Below are 19,032 nucleotides of genomic sequence, written 5' to 3' on the forward strand. Positions count from 1 at the left end.
TTCATGAAGATTACTTTTCGTGGGTTTGATGAACATGTACAGAGCACCAACAGAGCTCTCATTTATCTGCTTTCTTTCTATTCTGTCAGATAAACATCACTGTCTTCTAAATCAATGATATATAGTATTTTAACTGCCTCTAAACCTGAGCAAATAAAGAGAAGACAGCATTTACCTGACTGAAATTTGAGATACAGCTGTTCTGCTTAATACCACAAGCCCGTGGTTTTGAACCAGGCAGAGGAGGTGAGGGTTTATCAGAATTCCATGGAGAACATTCTCAAACCACAATTTCCCTTTCCCTTATAAGCCTTTTTAGACTCTTCAGCCTCAGAGAGGTTGGAGGACTCTCTGGCTGAGGCCCTTGGTCCGTGGGTGCAGGCTCTATCAAATTCTCCTTCCTGAAAATTCTGTCGCTCACGTTCTCAAAGGTAATTAACATTGACCTCTCAGTTTCCCAAGGACTTCTCCACCAACTAACTGATGAGCTTCTGCTGCTTTCAGCCTCCTTTTCTTTAAATTTTGGGATTACACAGAACTCAGCAAAACTTTTACAGTATGGATGATTACGTACTATTTACAATATTATTGTCTTCCTCTATCTACTTGTTTATTTACTGAGAAAAACGTGTCAGCATAATCATGGAAGCAACCTAATGAATAACCTACACCTTGACTATGGGAAAGAAAGAAAATTGATTCATCCTCTTTGAATACAGAGTTTTAAAAATTCTTAAGGGAATTACGGTTTATTGAGTACACCGCAATCCTTTTCCATCACGAAAACCAAGACAAATGACTGCTTTGGGGTTATTTCCCCAAATAGCTTCCATGTGTTTCTCCATCTGGTATATTGCAAAACTTCTTTTAACTCCTAAGGCCTCAGGAGAATTTCACAGCCCCTTCATAAATCCTGGAAGTTCAGGAAACTGCCAACACATGCTGAGCATGCTAAGTCCCAGTCTCCTTGGAAAGGAGTCTTGATAGTAGTGGACTCTCGCTTCGGCAAAAGTCACATGTCAGGAAACGAAGTGACTGTAACACAGAGTCTAGTTGTACAGTGATCCGCCTCACTCACTGTTCCTGGGGTTCGTTTTCCTCAGCTGGGCACACACAGAATTATGGCTTTGAACAGAGTTCTTTTGGATCGTGTGTACCTATGTTAGAGCCATTTGACTCCCTTCATTGTTAGTAGTCTCCAAGCATAAGAAGAATACTGTAGGCCAGGCGTGGTGGCTCATGCCTGTAACCCCAGCACTTTGGGAGGCCAAAGAGGGAGGATCACTTGAGGCCAGGAGTTTGAGACAAGCCTGGACAACATAGGGAGACCCCATCTCTACAAAAAATTTTGAAAATTAGTTGTATGTGGTGATGTACACCTGTAGTCCAAGCCACTTGGGGGACTGAGGCAAGAGGATCACCTGAGCCTGGGAGGTTGAGGCTGCAGTGAGTTATGATCACACCACTGCACTCCAGTTCGGGCAAGAGAGCAAGCTCCTGTCTCAAAACAACAACAGCAGCAGCAACAACAACAAAAAAGATAAAAAGAATATTGTAGATAAATGGGAGAATGCATTCTTAGATAGAACTCACCCACTCGAAACTCGAGGACATCAAATTGACAGTCTTGGTGACTTTCTAGGTAAAAATCTTCAAAATGAATGGAAATGGATGAATTTTCCTGATTTGGATTGCTGAGAGTCCATTCGCAGTTCAGGTTTCTTGAGTAATTCCTGACTCCATCATAGCCAGGAGAAGTAAAGTTTCCTTCAGGAATATTTGGAAGAGACCCACCACACACTAAGAAAACAGAAGGCAACAGAGAAAGTAGTAGTAAGATTCAGGCCACAACAGAAGAGATAAACAATACAGGAACAGTAACTAAAACATCAACATTACTGCTTTGATTTGTTTTTCTAGATGCAGTCAGGGTTATGGGTAAAAGGTATGCAAATTGTGGAAGTTTCTGCAAGTTTATAAAGGAAAGATGTGCAAAAATCAACAACTTCTCTTTTTTCCTGTTGCTGTAGATTAAGTGGTGGGCGTTTGGCTCTGTATCAATAGGTCCAAATATTGAGGCCTACTGTTCATTAATATTTAATTTAGAGGAATACATAAATATAATGGTGGCAGGTCCTAATGGCTTGATTAGAAATTCTCCACTTGATCTAATAAATTATTTTAAATCAAACAGATAATGGGACATTAATTTGCCATGAATTTGCCCCCTTTTAATAAAGGAACAGATGCTTCTTGTACCAATGAAATAACTTAGCATTTTTCTTTTAATATTCACTCCCACTTCTAAATTTTAAAACCCTTAGATAATAGCACCAATTCAGGAAATAGGAGGATATTTATAATTAATTGCTTAATTTTGGAATATTCTATATCAAATCAAACCTCCCATTTATTTTCACTGGAAATATGTGTGTGGATAGATGACTAGAAACAATAAAGCCTGTTCTGTCCCCAGTAAAATTAATTACTCTCTGAGACTAAGTTACCCTCTAGGAGGTAGATGGTTTCTTTCAGCACAAAAGAATTGACCAGGGACTACGGAACAGGTCACCAACCCTCATGGTAACATGACCTGAAACTGTGCTAGAAGCTAATCTAATAGCATTAAAAGTTTTAAATTCACTATGGCAGTTTCTTTCTGAAATCAGAAAGCTTTTTTTCTGTCTGCAGTGCGTTTTTGATCTGCTTATGTGTGTTTGTCTTATGTCAAAGATTTCAAGTATCACTAAAGGGAAAATGGATGGCTCTGCTGCCATTGGCAGTAGCTGGGGGCATCTGCAGTGCACCTGATTAAAATGGGGGGCATTTACAACATCCTACATTACCTGCATCTTCACTGGAGGTATAGGAAGCAGTGAAGCCACCATATGGCCTGGATCCATCCGTGAAAAAAATGACTTTCATTGTGTTTCCTGAAGATTTAATCTCATTGCTTACATTCACGCTACTACACAGTTTCTCTAGCTGGGGTGAGTTACTTCTAATGCCATTGAATACCTGTTGGAAAAAGAGTTTAACCTTCAGGCACACAATCCATCTTACTGCATATTTCCTAGGAGGTGATATTCCCAGCCCAGACCCACTTCCTTTTATGGGAACCCTGCCCCAAAATGAATGACCTAACAATGCAGGTTTCAATCGCAGTGCCACAAGCCACTGTTACCCCAAGCACATTTTGTGACTTCAGGGTGATTTCACCAGAATGAAAGTATTGCAGTAATGCCTTCCTGCCATGTGGTGATAGATTAAAAGCTGCTATACACTTCGCAACTGGAAATTGTGCTCTCAATGTAAAGGAGATGAGCCATTGTGCTTACAATGTGGTCTGCAGAGCTCACTGATGGGCAGTTTTTCTTAATAATGCATCAGGACATTTGTTACTTGGAAGGGAAGCTTAAATATCAGTTTCTGATGATTTCATGTACATAATAAAGCAGATATTTTTCTTTATTTACTTTAATTTTTATTTATTTATTTTTTGAGACAGAGTTTTGCTCTTGTTGCCCAGGCTGGAGTGCAGTGGTGTGATCTTGGCTCACCGTATCCTCCACTTCCCAGATTCAAGCAGTTCTCCTGCCTCAGACTCCCAAGCAGCTGAGATTATAGGCATGCACCACCACGCCCAGCTAATTTTGTATTTTTAGTAGAGATGGGGTTTCACCATGTTGGTCAGGCTGGTCTTGAACTCCTGACTTCAGGTGATCCACCTGCTTTGGCCTCCCAAAGTGCTGGGATTACAGGTGTGAGCCACAGCACCCAGCAAGCAGATATTTTTAAATACCTTGAAAAGTAAATTGAAAAATCAATCTCCATCTGCAATTAAACATAATAGTTCTTTCCTCATTAGTCATGGATTCAAAGCTTCAATTTTCTGACTTATTTGAATTTCTAAGAATGGATTATTATTGACTCTAAAATATTAAATAATAGCTGTAGTCATTCACATAGTTACAATAATTGGCAAACTATTCTTCCAATGCTTTACAAAATCAAATGAATTTGCATGACTGGTTTTCACAGTTCAAAAAAAAATCTAGATGAAATAAGTGAACAATAATTCATTGATTGAATGGTTGATATTCCCATTTTTAAAAGGATTTGAATGACTCAAGATTAGAAATAATGACTCAGACTATGGCACTAACAGTTATGCAGAAGGAGAATGCACTCCACAACAAAAGATGTCATCTCTTTAAATTTACTATAATTAATCACATTTAGCTCTCTGGGGGCTTCTGGTGTAAAGTGTCTTCTGGCTCACTGGACCAGAAGAAGAGTTTGCTATCATTTACTGAGCAGACAAAAATGCCAGTCTTTGCTTATCATCCACTCAGCCTGTCTTATCTAATCAACAAAACACCCTCCCAGGCAGATAACAGTATCCCTGTTTTCCAGATTAAGATACCAGAATCCAGAAAGATGATGTAATTTGCTGAAGTTCAAATAACTAGTAATAATAGAACTGGGATTCAAACCATCCCTCTGATTCCAAACCATTAAGTAATGCATAAAGAAACAGATGAGGAAAAATATTTCTATAATGCTGAAAACAGGAATGGGCACCACATTGCTGGAATCAAAAGGGATTAGAACCAACTATAAGGTTAATGGGACATGTTGGAAACTGTGATCAATGGCTGTTATCCTGCCTCTGAGTCTGCCTTTGGCATAGAATCACAATGACTGAACATGTTATAGTCATCCATTTATCACATGGACTTCTGCTGTTAGAAGCAACCAGAATGCAATTCCCATCATTGTCCTCTAATCCCTTTTGTACTTAGAAACTACAACTCTCAGAGTACAAATGGATAGGAAGCAGGCACGTGAGATTTAGGATCTGCTATGAGCAGGGACAAAATCAGACACAGGTCTTATTGTAGGACACACTGGGTGGCATAGCTTTTTATTTTCTCTATCTGTACAGAGAGTCAGATAGGCAGGTGGGTTTAGAGAAATTTTAGGCTCAGTCCAGCTGGATAAGGTATTAGCTAGGAAGCAGTGCAATGAAAGTTAAAGCTGCCTCCTCTGCACCAGCAGATCTTCTTCTTTCTTCTTCTCTCTTTTCTTTTTTTTCTTTCATCTTTTACTTCTTCTTTTCTCTTTCTCCCTCTCCTTCTCATTCTCCTCCTCCTCCCCTTTCTCCTTCTTCTACTTCTTTTCTTCTTCTCTCCTTCTCCTTCTTCTTGTTCTTCTTTTTTTCTCCTTCCCCTTCTCCCTCTTCTCCTTCTCCCTCTCTTCTCCCTCTTCTTCTTCTCCCTCTTCTCCTCCTCCTTCTCCTTCTTCTTCTTCCTCTTTCATCTTTCTTCTTCCTCTTTTCGGCAAGTTCTCAATCAAACAGAGTAGGGGCAAAGGCCAATCCACATGCCCTTGTTTGGAGCAGAGTAAAGAGGAACCAAAATAAACATTGAACATATAAAAATACATTTCAAAAAAAGGAATGTGGACATTATACTAAAGACTCAGAAGAAAAATTAATTCTGAAAGTGATTCGTTGCTGGAGTTTTAACCTCCCCAAGAGAAAAGACCTGTGGATATGACATTTGTAGGTTTGTAGGTGTCTCTAATTAAAGAGTCAGGGCCCCCTCATGCATACAGAGATGCCAGTCATCCTTTCAGTAATTCATTCTTAAATACGAATGAATAGCCAAGGATCAGCAGACATTTAGGGAAGTGACTAATGTAAAAGGCAGAGACCAATATTAGTAAACAGGAGATAGGAACATGAAGAAAACTGACCCCAAATAAGCAACACAAAACTTCAAAATTATTATTAATATATTCATATATATATTAATATATCAAACATATAAAATATTTAAATATATACTTTTCAAAAATTTATGGTAACATAAAGATAATTTCAGGTATACCATTTTTCAAAAGATTTATTGCCCTTGCCCATTTCCTTGGGGAGCTACAAGAGGGTATGCTCACCAAAAGAGGAAATTAACCAAGAAAGGGACGTGCATAGCATCACAAAGTCAGCTCTCTAGCCCAGGAGAAGAATGAAGGAACTTGCACATTTGATGGCAAAGGGAAATTCTGAAATGACAGCTAGCATCAGGCTTGCAGCTGACGTACAAAGGCTCAAGGAAGGATATTACTGAGGAAAAGAAATGGAACTGATATGTTTTACTGCAGAAGGTAAAGATGCACATCCGGGGTGGAGAGGGTGTGGACGAATTGGTGATCAATGCATAAAACCCAAGAAAATGTAAAGAGGACCCAATTATTATTATTCTTTAGGAAAACAAAAGCAAATGTTGCAATAGTACACTACTTGGCTCAGTTGTGAATGGTGTTTACATAATCATGGTAATGTCAACTGAACGGCAATTTAAGCAAAAGCTGTGACATATGTATTTTGGGAGACGATTGGGAAAGTATATAAACATTGCATACCTCATGTGTGTTTGTGGTGGCAAAGGGGTAAGTCTCATCTTCTAGAGTAGGATGTGGATAGATAATGTCCAAAAAAAGCAAGGAGTAGTAGAATAGGAATATTATTTAGAAATAATGACATAAAACCGACCAGCAGTAGCTGCAAGAGTTATAAGTTGATAATTAAGGGATAGGGAGATGACAAGTAAGATCTGCTTTGGAATTTGTGGTTGTGACTGTAACTTTTATTTGAGATCTAAAACTATGACTGTTCATATTCTCTTTCCTAAAGGACATGTGAATACTCTGCTTGTAAAATTTCTAATAATCATTATATTCAGTATGATTTAAACTATGAAAATAATTTTAAAGGTAAAAACAACTGTTAGCATAGACATCAAAATTTTAGTAATACATGAGTAGAATTAAAAATATCTTTATATTTTTTATTTTCTGAACTCTCCAAATATTGCTCAATAAGCATCCATCATATTTATAACCAGAAAAATAGATTAAAATCAGAATTCAAGTGGATTTATATCACATGATTACAAGTACATAAAGTATGCTTTGCCAAGAAGAGATGAGAAAATGAATCAAAATGTGGTATAGTGGGAGTGGTTAGTATTTTTTCTACTTCATCTTTGTTTATATAATTCAATCAATAACAGGAAAAAAAGTTTCTTTATAACAAACAACCTTAGTCCAAAATTTCCTGGCTCTCAAATAAAAGAAAACACACTTGGTTTCTTATTTTCAAGATCTGAAAGAAAACAGTTCAGTCCTTCAGATATTAGAACTTGGAAATAAAATCTGAAGGTTGAATGAGATCATTTTACGACAATACAAAGTGGTCATAAGATACAAAGATATTTCATATTTTTGAAATTCACTACCCAACAGGAGACAATTAAACTGAAAACAAAAGTGGCTTGTTATAAAAGGGATAATGATAGTACCTCTACTATCCATTCATTCAACAATTATTTATCTCTATTATGTACAGGCACTGGGGATTCAGTGACTCCCCAGCAGTGAATGAAACTATGGCTTGACCTCAAGGAGCTTACATTCTAGTGGGGGAAGCATACAATAAACTGATGAACAAATCAAAATGATGTATGGCAGCAGGTGTGAAGTGCTGCAAAACAACATGGCAGAGAAGGGTCAGGCCAGGGTGGGGTCTGTAATATAAGGTACTTAGACCTTATGGATTAAAAGGCATTCAAGCAGAGACCCCAATGAAGTGAGGGTGTGGAGCAGGCCGCCATCTGGGGAGGGGCATTCCAGATGAAGGCAACAGCCAGATGGGGAGCATCTCAGCACATTCAGGGAACGGAATGGAGGCCAGGTGGCTGGATCCCAGAGAGCAAAGAAGAGAGGAATTTGAGATAAGACAAACAGGTAGAAGAGGGAGGGGCAGCAGATAATATCAGCCAGGTGGGCCACAGGTGCAATTTGGGATTTTCCTCTAAGTTAGATGAGAAGCCCTTAGAGGATTTTCAAAGGCAGCAACATGATCCGATTGAGGTTTAAAACCATCACATCCTGCTGTGTTGAGAATGTAGGGAGATGAGAACGGAACCAGGGGGACGAGGTGGAACTTTCTAAAATAATCCAAGTGAACGGTGGGGGTATTAGTAGTAGATATGATGAGAAATAGTTCAATTGTGGATATTTTTAAAGATACACCCAATGGGACTTGCTTATAGATGCCATATAGGGTGTGTGAGTGAAAGGAGCCGGGCACATTCCTTGGCCCCGGGCTCAAAACAAACAAGCCCAGTACAAACACATCCCATCCTCCCATCTCACCACATATCGCCATATATCTCTCAAACTTCCTGAGCCCAGTACAAACACATCCCATCCTCCCACCTCACCACATATCGCCATACATCTCTCAAACTTCCTGAGCCCAGTACAAACACCACCAGGAAAGTCTCCGATAAGGAGACAGCCGTTCAAAGTTTTACTGAAAAAGCAGGAACCAAAAGAATTCCTTTGTTCCCCTGTAACTCTCAGGCTATAAAAAGCAAACACTCGCATTGTTCAGGGCCCTCTTGTATGCTGTGGAATGGAGGGACCAGGTTCGAACTTGTAGTAAAGATCCTTGCCGCTTGGCTTTGACTCTGGACTCTGGTGGTCTTCTTTGGGGAACAAACGGTCTGGGCATAACATCAGGAAGGATTCCAAAATAGACATCAAGATTTTTGACCCAAGCAACCAGAAGTTTGGAATTATTTACTGAGATAACAAACACTGCAGAAGGGGCAAGTTGGGTGGAGAAATTTACTAATATTAATCCAATCTTCCTATCTACACACACATATGTGTGCACAGCACTTCACAGTTAACAATCTATTTGTTATTCACACTCAGGAATCTCATTTGCTTTCTTTCACTGCAGGAAGCTGAGAGTGCTGAAGGCACATCTGAAACCACTGGAGGTTGGTGACATGGAGGTCACGTAGCAGTGCTCTCCCACCAAGAGTCCCTCGGTACCCCTGGAGAGAGCAGCGCTTATGCAGGACCACCCACCTGCTCAGAACTTTCGTGGTGGCTTGTGCTGTGACTCTGGTCCCATTCAGCTATGTGCTGCTGTAGGCTTAGCTTCCCACAGCCTCTCCAGTTTTGCCATTTGTCATGATCATTCACTCTTAAAATTTATTCTGTGACCCTGATGCACAGAGTGATAGCTGATAGTCTCTTCAAACAACTTTTACAATTATTTTGACAGGTTACTGTGATTTTGCTCTTTCAACAATACTTAGAATTTGTCTGAGTTATAGTTGCATAGATGGCAATTTTCCTGACCTAGTTTTCTGACTATGATTTATGGGTCGGTAAACTCTTTAAATGATGGAATATAACATCTCAGGCGGCAGGGAACACTTACTATCACATGCTCATTGTTGCAGGACGGATGCGTGGCCAGCCTCAGGTTGTTAAACGTTAGGGTGATCCGCCTTCCCTCCAGGGCGGTGATTCTCCACTCGCAGATCCGGCCATGAGGATTTGGGTTCGGGTAGTTGGGAGAAGTAAATGTTCCAATAGAGCCCTGAAGATCCCCACCACACTCTGATGTGGGGAAAAAGCCAAGAAAACTTTCAATCAAATCAAAATGTTTCCTTCCATCAAGAAAGCTCTCAAAATTCAGGTATTTAAAAATTATCCTTCTAGATAAAATTAGTCTCCATATTTACTTATGTGCATGAGGATTTCAGTGAACATATACATTCACTTTTTATCTCTATTAATATTTAACCCTGCCTTCCATGGGCGATAGTCCACAGGCAGCAATTTAGTTATCATCATGGCCCAAGAAATGAGAGACCAATGAATGTAATGAACTTAAGAATCAGGAAAATCGGGCCACGCATGGTGATTCACACTTGTAGCACTTTGGGAGGCCGAGGCAGGCCCATCAGAAGGCCAGGAGTTCAAGACCAGCCTGACCAACATGGTGAAACCCTGTCTCTAATAAAAATACAAAAATTAGCCGGGCGTTGTGGCGTGCGCCTGTAATCTCAGCTACTCAGGAGCCTGAGGCAGAAGAATTGCTTGAACCCGGGAGGCAGAGGTTGCAGTGAGCTGATATCATGCCATTGCCCTCCAGCCTGGACAACAGAGTGAGACACTGTCTCAGAAAAGAAAAAAAAAGAATCAAGAAAATTGTCCAGGAGTGGTGGCTCACACCTGTAACCCCAACACTTTGGGAGGTCAAGGCAAGACCCCATGTTTACAAAAAAAAAAAAAAGAGGAAAACCAGAAAGTTAATGTTAAGTACCCAGTTTTTCTGAACAAGATCTTTATTTCATCTGAGTTTGTTGGGTTTGCAGTAAGACAAATTCTGAGTAACTACAGGACTCTCTTAAGGTGGGCATTACAGTATAACTCTCATCCTCTTATTATCTCTCTCGTGATACTAGTTATTTTCCCTTATAGCACTGATCACAGCTGTAATTTTTCGTTTATCACTGTGACTTTCTGATTAAGGTCCAAGAAAATAGGGGTCATGTTTTGTTTTGTTTTTCAAATATTTTAACACTGGTGCCTAGCATAGTGTCTGTCCAATGCAGGTGCTCAATGTTGTGTTGAATGAATCAATGAACTCACCTTCCATACTGGATTCAAATCGCAGTCTGAATCCTGAGGCAGTCACAGAGCCGTCTGTGACAAACCTGACCACAGCAATATTGCTAGAAGTGTCTACGCTGTCAGGAATGGTGTTTCCACAGTATCTGCCCAAGATGTTTCCTGTGAGAGACAAATAATTAAATATACATGTCCAAGTGATTGATTTCTTTTAACCTCTATTCAAGGTGTCCTGTGTGTACAAAGAAAATAATAAAAAACAAGACCCTGCCTATGAAGAAACGTTAATCTCTGTCAAGACAACAGGAAAACATGAATAAAAATGAACATATTCAAATACATGAAGAAGTGAAAAAAATGCAACCAATTAGGGGAAGGATATCTCAGCACAATGAGGAACACTTGCTCATTTGGTTGAAAAAATGATCTGAGACAACAGAGTGACAAGTATCTGCCTTATGCTACCACTAGGAGACATGCATGATCCCTTCCCCGTCTCAAGCTATAGAACACCCCTCAAATAACGGCATGTGGCAATGGGATGTCTCAGCAGCAAGAGGTGCCTTCCCACTACCGTTGCTCTCCCCAAGTGGCCTCCAGGGTGGGCTATATGACACCTGGGCTCTGGGCATCCATTGTTAATGGTAGAATTGTGGGAGAGAATCACCAGTACTGCCCAAAGCTCATTAGTCTGCACTTCTCTGCAGAATATAGATGTGCTTTTGCCTTTCTTGGAAGTGAAGAACTTCAGAGGCTGAATAAGTACATGTGAAAATAAACACCCAAAAGAGAGCAGATATATTTTACTAACCAGAGGTATGATTGTCCCAGATCTCCACGAAGTCTTTTTCACAGCCAGAGGAATTCTGAAGGTTAAAGTCTTCAAAAGAGATGGTGAGATAGTGTCCAGAGAGCCCCTGGAGATGCCACTCACAGAATAAGTTGTCTCTATATGGAAGTGTTGGATGTCCAATGCTTTCAACAACACCACTTTGCCCTGTTACTCTTCCCCCACACTGAGCTGCAAAAAATAAAAATAAATAAATAAATAAGAAAGCAAGCAAGCCAGAAAGATTGATTCTATTACAAATTTTGTTTTCTTAATTTCACCAGCACATTTGAAAACTTTTAGGTGCCAAGTGACTCTGAATTGAAGTTTTTAAAATTCTGAAAATGGTTAGTGCTTTCCTCATTATTTGAATTCTACCGTTGATGTAAACAGAAATGATACCACAAGTCCAATACAATTATGGGAAACAGAAGATGATGACTAAATGGAATATTCTGTAATGTCACATTAATTCTTTTGGGACACTATGTAAGAGCTAACAGTCACAAGTAAGTTTCATCTCAAGAACCAACTGATAGGCTGATCTGGCCTGCCTAGTACCCTGTGTTGATCCTAAAGACTGAACCCAAGCTCAGCTGGAAGGGGTACTGTGGGGACACCTGCCATTCCTAGTTTTACTCTCAACTAAACAGTTCACTACAGTAACTGATATCTCAGGGCCTTGAAAATTACTATTCAATTATGTCTTATTAGCTGGGTGTGATAGCTAATTGAATTATATGCAGCTTGACTCAGGATATAACATGATCTATGGTGTAGTTAAACATTGTTACCACTAGGCTTTCTGAACTTTCGCGGTATTAAATATTTGTTTGGTTTGTGTCTAAACCTATTAGATACCAAATTATGTGCTATTGTGACCATATTATAGTGAATCTTCAACCGCTCATTTTTTAAATAAGGAAATCAAAATGCTGAAGAGGCATATTTGCTTTCTTTTTTTCTTTTCTTTTCTTTTTTCTTTTTTTTGAGACAGAGTCTTGCTCTGTCACCCAGCCTAGAGTGCAGTGGCGCAATCTCGGCTCACTGCAACCTCCGCCTCCTGGGTTCAAACAATTCTCTGCCTCAGCCTCCTGAGTAGTAGGAATTATAGGCGCCCACCACCATGCCTGGCTAATTTTTGTATTTTTAGTGGAGACAGGGTTTCACCATCTTGGCCAGGCTGGTCTTGAACTCCTGACCTCGTGATCCACCTGCCTTGGCCTCCCAAAGTGCTAGGATTACAAGCATGAGCCACCATGCCCCACTGACATGTTTGCCTTTTATCCAGTGACTGATTTGGCACTAGAGACTCAGAGAAAAAAAAGGTTAATTATTTTATATATGATGAGGAATTCAAAGACACTGTTCTAAATAGAGTTACCTGGTTCTTAAATGGTTTTATTACTTAAAGTAATAAACATACTGCATTTCTTCCTTTTCCTTGGGGGATACTTTCCAAGACCCCCAGTGAGTGCCTAAAACCTCAGATAGTACCAAACCCTATACAGACATATAGACTATTTTTTCTCTATATATGTACCTATGATAAAGTTTACTGTATAAATTAGACATAAGAGATTAACAACAATAACTAATAATAAAATAGAACAATCATAATAGTATACTGTAAGAAAAGTTATGTAAATGTGGTCTCTCAAAATATCTTGGTGTACTGTACTCACCTATTTTTGGGCCTCTGTTTACCAAGGGCATTGAAACCATGGAACATGAAACCATGGATAAGAGAGAACTACTGTATTTCATAGTAAGCTGAAGAAACAGTTTGATTTAACCACATGTATTTCTTCACAAATAAGTTAGAGAAAATATAAAATATTCAAGTTTACTTAGATTACTTTTTAAAATGAAAATTAAAAGAAATTAAAGTTGATTAATGACTGTGGTTTCAAACATTTACACTCCTTACTTATTTCTAGCATTAAAATATTTTTAAAATTAGGCAAATAGACTTATTTTTAAAAAGTCATGGTTTTTAAAAAAGTTTTAACATATTCATTCTATAACTCTTATTTAATATAAAAATGTTTCCCAGGGTTTTTATAGTTTCATGTTTTGCAGTTAAGTCTTTACTCCATCTTGAATTAATTTTTGTATATGATATAAGGAAGGGGTACAGTTTCAATCTTCTGTATACTGCTGGCCAGTTCTCCCAGCATCATTTATTGGATAGGGAATCTTTTCCCTATTGCTTGCTTTTGTCAGCTTTGTTGAAGATCAGATGCCTGTAGGTGTGAGACCTTATTTCTGAGGTCTCTACTCCATTCTATTGGTCTATGTGTCTATTTTTGTACCAGTACCATGCTGTTTTGGTTACTGTAGCCCTGTAGTATAGTTTCAAGTCAGGTATTGTGATGCCTCTAGCTTTGTTCTTTTTGTTTAGGATGGCCTTGGTTATTTGGGTTCTTTTTGGGGTCCATATGAGTTTTAAAATAGTTTTTTCTAGTTCTGCAAAGAATGTCATAATAGTTTGATAGGAATCACACTGAATCTGTAAATTTTGGGGAGCAGTATGGCCATTTTAATAATATTGATTCTTCCTATCCATGAGCACAGAATGTTTTTTTCATTTGATAGGGTGGAGGGTGGGAGAAGGGAGAAGAGCAGAAAAAATAACTATTAGGTACTAGGCTTAGTACCTGGCTGATGAAATAATCTCTACAACAAACCCCCAAGCACGAATTTACCTATATAACAAATCTGCACATGTACCCCTGAACCTAAAATAAAAGTTTTAAAAAAATTATTACCTATAGAATACTTGGCCTTGAATCCCACATGTGTGGGGCTGTTGTCAGATCGAAATCTCAAATACATAACCTCTCCTGAGGACCACTGACTGCTGGGCAAAGATGTCCCACAAAATTTGGAAAGTATTGGTGCATCCGAATCCACTCCATCCCGCAACTCAAGGTAGCTGGAAGTACAGCTGAAGTGGGAACAAAATTCTGTTAAATTTACATGGTCAAATGCTTATTTTGATAATGACAACCTTACTTACTTTCTTTGAAGATATTATTAAATCATCATTTCTTAGCATAAAAAACTATGATAGAATCAGCATAAGCTATGTCACTTTAAAATGCTGTATGATATTTTTCCTAATAATACATTCTTTTATTAGTAGCTCAAAAGACAGGTTTTACATGTTCTACATTCAAGAATATTTACTTCCCTTCCATATTCTGTATTGGTTTTACAAACATAAATGTTGCTTTCAAATTAGTCCCTATGAATTTCAAAAAACAACAAATATTTTGTTCCACACAATGACTTGATACATTTCACAGGACAAAGATAAATTCTCTAACAGCTATGTAATTGGGACTAATGGAGCGTCCCAACTGGAATTTTCTGTGTCCATAAAAGTAGATAAGCATGTATCTAACGTTTCTTCAGGAAGTCACATTAGCCAATTAATGCTCCATGAGTGGAAGAGTAGTATTAGACCCAGTGCCAGAAATAGTAACAAAAGATCTTATATCCAAGTTTTGCACCACAGCTGCATTCATGCAAATGTATACACACTTTTGTTCAAGGAAAGAGAAAAATGTTTTCTACAATCAATATAGTTTTTCTTTCTCTTCAACATAGTAAGACTTACTGTTTTGTAATCCTTTCAGAACTCTTATTAAATAAAGACTGAGAAATTATACTGTGCATGCTTTAGTACTGTTCCGACAGTGCTGACCCCGGGTGACACACCACACAAATTCCCACTTGTTAAACAGACATTTTATCATTTGTGACACCGAATATGAGGCTGGGCAAATAAATATTCATCTATCAGAAACACGATATATTTCCTGTGGGAGGAAGAATGGATAACATCAATCTCAAGTAGCCACCCTCAGTGTCCCTTGCAGGAAGTGTCTAGGGTCACAAGGGACAGTATCCACGTACATAACCGGCTCAGCTGATGGGAGAGTGGCTGGCCGACTGTGTTTTCAGGCCTGAGCCATTAAGCATTTCCCTTCTCCCCTAGATTTCCTTGCAGTATGTGCTACTGAAAGAAATGGACTGTTTTGAGACATGACGCTTAAAAAATACTAACTTTGGGTAGGAAAAAAATGAAAATGGAAGTGACATACTTGGGTGTTACTTCAATATCGAATTGATCTTCAAATTGCAGCTGTATGCGTGTTTCCGGTGGAGCCGCTAAGATCCAAATGCAATCAGCGTGCGGGGGATAATTATGAGGGTGGTTGGGGGAGGTCACATACCCAGCAGAATCAGCATCATGGATGTAGACGTTGCCCCCACAGGCTGTGAGCAAACACACTTAAATCAGTCTATGATCTGGTGAAGGGGATGCAGTCAATGGCCACAAATCATCTTTTAAAGTCGACTTCTCTGTATTTTGTCTCCATTTCCTTTCATCTGTTATGATCCTCATTTTCTTTTCCAGCAAACAAATTCTCAATTTGCTATCGAGGGAGCTACCAGGTGTGACACTTTTTATTTTGCCAGACCATCTATCTATTCTCATTGGAAATTTCATTCTTTCTTAAAGCCAACCAAATGATTATGGCACATGGTGCACGGGGCAGAACATCACAGAAGCATGAATAAATATCCACCACTTCGATAAGCATGTAAGTATGCTAGCAGTTACAGCTTCTCACTGAGCATTCAGTACAGCAGAATGATGCAGAGCTATGACCTCGGTATATTTAAAAGACTAAGCAGATATATCTTTGCACAACTCAGGGAGCATTCATTCATTACATTTCTTCAGGATTTAGACGCATTTGAGAAACAAGATCAATGGAATGAAATAACTTATTAGTAATGTTATGCCAGAGGATAAAGGAGCTTTTTAATATTCCTTTTCTAAAAAACCAAAGTATTATCAAAAAATATTTTTCTATTATCAATAAATATTCTTTGGCATTTTCAACAAACAAACCAGACAGGAGTAAAAGTACTTACAATGCCAATGAAATTAACCTGTCCAATCACTTAGCCATACACATACTTGATCTGCTCAACTCTAGAACATTTGTGTCCACTGTCACTCATCCCACTTATAGTCACATCCTGAATTCTGTCATACTTCCAACTCCCCCATCTCTGAAACTCTAAATTGCAAATCCCTTTGATGAGCTCCAACTCCCTTGCTTCGTGTCTTTCCTTCAAACTTCCCTTGCAAAATACCAACTCCGTGGTTGTGTTCAATTCAAGCCATTCATTCATGGAAATTGATGCCCCTGCAAATATATGTTATCCCATCTCAACACCGCCAAGCAATTCACCCATTACTTTTCATATAAACTACAATGGCTGTTTGGAACTCTACTCCCTAAACCCTTGACTTTCCCCATTTCCTCTTGATTCTAAGCACATTACATTAGGCTCCACTTTACAAAGAAAGTAGAAGAAATCAGATGAGAATCTCTTCAATTTGTTACCCCTAATTTGTTACTATCCTCAATAAATTAATCTGCATCTCTACACTCTATTTTTCCCTCTGTACGTTAACTTCCTGTATCTCTGGATCAAGTTCCCATCCTATTGTCTCCTGCAGGATCTTGCCCTATTTAATCTCTCTCTCCCTATCTGTCTGTCTGTCTCTCTTTCTCTCTTTTTGCCCTTCCTTCTTCAACCCTATGAAAGCACTCACGTTCTCCCAAGTCACCTCACAGTCATACGCCCAAAGAACTTTTTAAATTCTTATTTTATATCCACAGCATTTAACACAGTTGATCACACTGTTCTTCTTTACATTTTTGTCCCTTGGCTTCTGACGCCAAGCTCTTCTCCTCCTTTTACTCTTCACATCATTCTTCCTCTGGCTCTTGGGTGCATCTCTCCAGGGCTTCCCTGACATTGCTGGAGGCCCTCAGGAATCCTCCTGTAGGCCTTTCATCTCACTCTGAATAATTCCTCAATTGCTGTCATACATCCTCATGACTTAAATGATAAGCAGTCTGTTGATTATTCCGTATTTACAGATTCAGTCTAGATCCCTGTTCTGACCTCGAGATTCCTGTTCCGACCACTTACTGGGCATCTCCAATGGAGGTAATTCAGAGATTTCAAACTGAACTTGTCTCAAATGAACATTCTCATTTGCTCGTCATCCAGAGCTCCATACCTGAGTCTGCTGATGACAGCATCAGCCCCTCTTCCTATGGACACTCTGCATCCACTCTTACTGCCTTATTTTTCTCCTTGATACCTTTCACCATATGGCATATTATATATTTTACTTATTTATTGTCTGCATCTTAACACTAGAATTAGGTTCCATGAGGACATGGATTTTGTTTGTTTACTGCCACATCCCCGGGGCCTGATACAGTGTCTGTCCCATGGAAAGTTCTTGATAAATGTCTGTGGGAAGAATGGATCCACACAGCCAAAAACCTAACAACTGCTCCTAAGGCTCCTCCCATCCCTTCCCTCCTGCCTCACATCCAACTGACCGCCAAATTCACTCAATCCTGTATTTATAATATCTTTGATATGCCCTCTCTCCTACCTTCTTACTGCCATTGCCTTAGTTCAGGGAGTAATTTTTTTCCCTAAATTACTCTTTCATCTGGTCTCTCTCTCTTCAGCCTTCCCCGTCTCCAATGTTTTCAGTGTTGCAGCTACATTAGTGTTTTTAATCTGATCACGCTGTTCAGGCTTTGGAGCAAAAACTTCCAATGCCTCCCATAACCTTTTGATTAACATCTTAACTAACTTAGGGTGGTATCCAGGGCCCTGAGCACAGTGATTCCTGCCTGCTTCATCACTATTATGTTTATCTCTTTTTGACTCTGTTCTCTAGCAGTAGTGAATTCTTTCAAATTACTGAATATGACTTGTAACATTGAGACTTTCTACGCATTCACATCTTTTTATCACTGATGGCCAAATCTCTTCATCCACTTCCCCTGGAACCCTCTCTGATGTCCTGGGCTGAAGTAGGTGTTTCTGTTCTGTGCATTCCTCTTTCTAGCACTTATTATACCATATACCATGTTCTTTTTTTTTTTTTTTTTTTTCCTTTGAGACAGGGTCTTGCTTTGTCACTCAGGCTGGAGTGCAGTGGTATGATCGTGGCTCACTGCAGCCTCAACTTCCCGGGCTCAAGAGATCCTCCCAACTCAGCTTACTGAGCAGGTGAAACCACAGAAGTGCGCCACCATGTTCAGCTACTTTGAAAACTAAGGTCTTTCTATGTTACCCAGGTTGGTCTCAAACTCCTAAGCTCAATTGATCCTCCTGCCTTGGCTTCTCAAAGTGCTGGGATTACAGGCATGAACCACCGTGCCCAGCCTTATATCATGTTCTAATTGTGCCTTTGCTTGTCTGTCTCCTCTACCACACTGTGAACTCCTTGGCAGAACTCGGTGGTTTGCATGATGTGAAACACCTTGTAACTGTTTGATTAATTAATTAACAGGCCTATTAATCAGGTGAGAATAAAAGGCATCTACCACAGGGTCCTAGAAATCTCAACCAACCATAGTGAAGGAGTGTCTCTGGAGAAAAATGGTATAAAACTAGGTGATTTGATGTCAAAAAATGTTCACAAAAGGACCTAGGTTAAAGGCTGAGAAGTGGGAGTGGCATGGAAATAGATATGGTGGGAAGATAGCCAGATAGATGTGGGAAGTAGAAGGCTGGCTATAGTTATGGAACATGGTTGAGTTGGTAAGTAGAGAGAAATAACAGTGATGCTGTTG

General features: G+C 39.3%; 1 protein-coding gene across 1 annotated transcript in view; it reads right to left on the minus strand.

Moving 5' to 3' along the window:
• CUBN (cubilin) overlaps positions 1-19,032 on the minus strand; it is a 309,428-nt gene that overhangs the window by 82,651 nt on the left and 207,745 nt on the right. The window contains exons 44-50 of the mRNA XM_031015408.3: positions 15,445-15,619; positions 14,104-14,282; positions 11,315-11,524; positions 10,525-10,665; positions 9,305-9,486; positions 2,847-3,018; positions 1,594-1,800 (exon numbers count right to left, since the gene is read on the minus strand). Coding sequence (XP_030871268.3) covers positions 1,594-1,800; positions 2,847-3,018; positions 9,305-9,486; positions 10,525-10,665; positions 11,315-11,524; positions 14,104-14,282; positions 15,445-15,619 — 1,266 coding nt within the window. The remainder of the gene's footprint in view (positions 1-1,593; positions 1,801-2,846; positions 3,019-9,304; positions 9,487-10,524; positions 10,666-11,314; positions 11,525-14,103; positions 14,283-15,444; positions 15,620-19,032) is intronic.

The sequence above is a fragment of the Gorilla gorilla genome, chromosome 8 (genome assembly GCF_029281585.2).
Source record: "Gorilla gorilla gorilla isolate KB3781 chromosome 8, NHGRI_mGorGor1-v2.1_pri, whole genome shotgun sequence".
Classification (NCBI taxonomy): domain Eukaryota; kingdom Metazoa; phylum Chordata; class Mammalia; order Primates; family Hominidae; genus Gorilla; species Gorilla gorilla.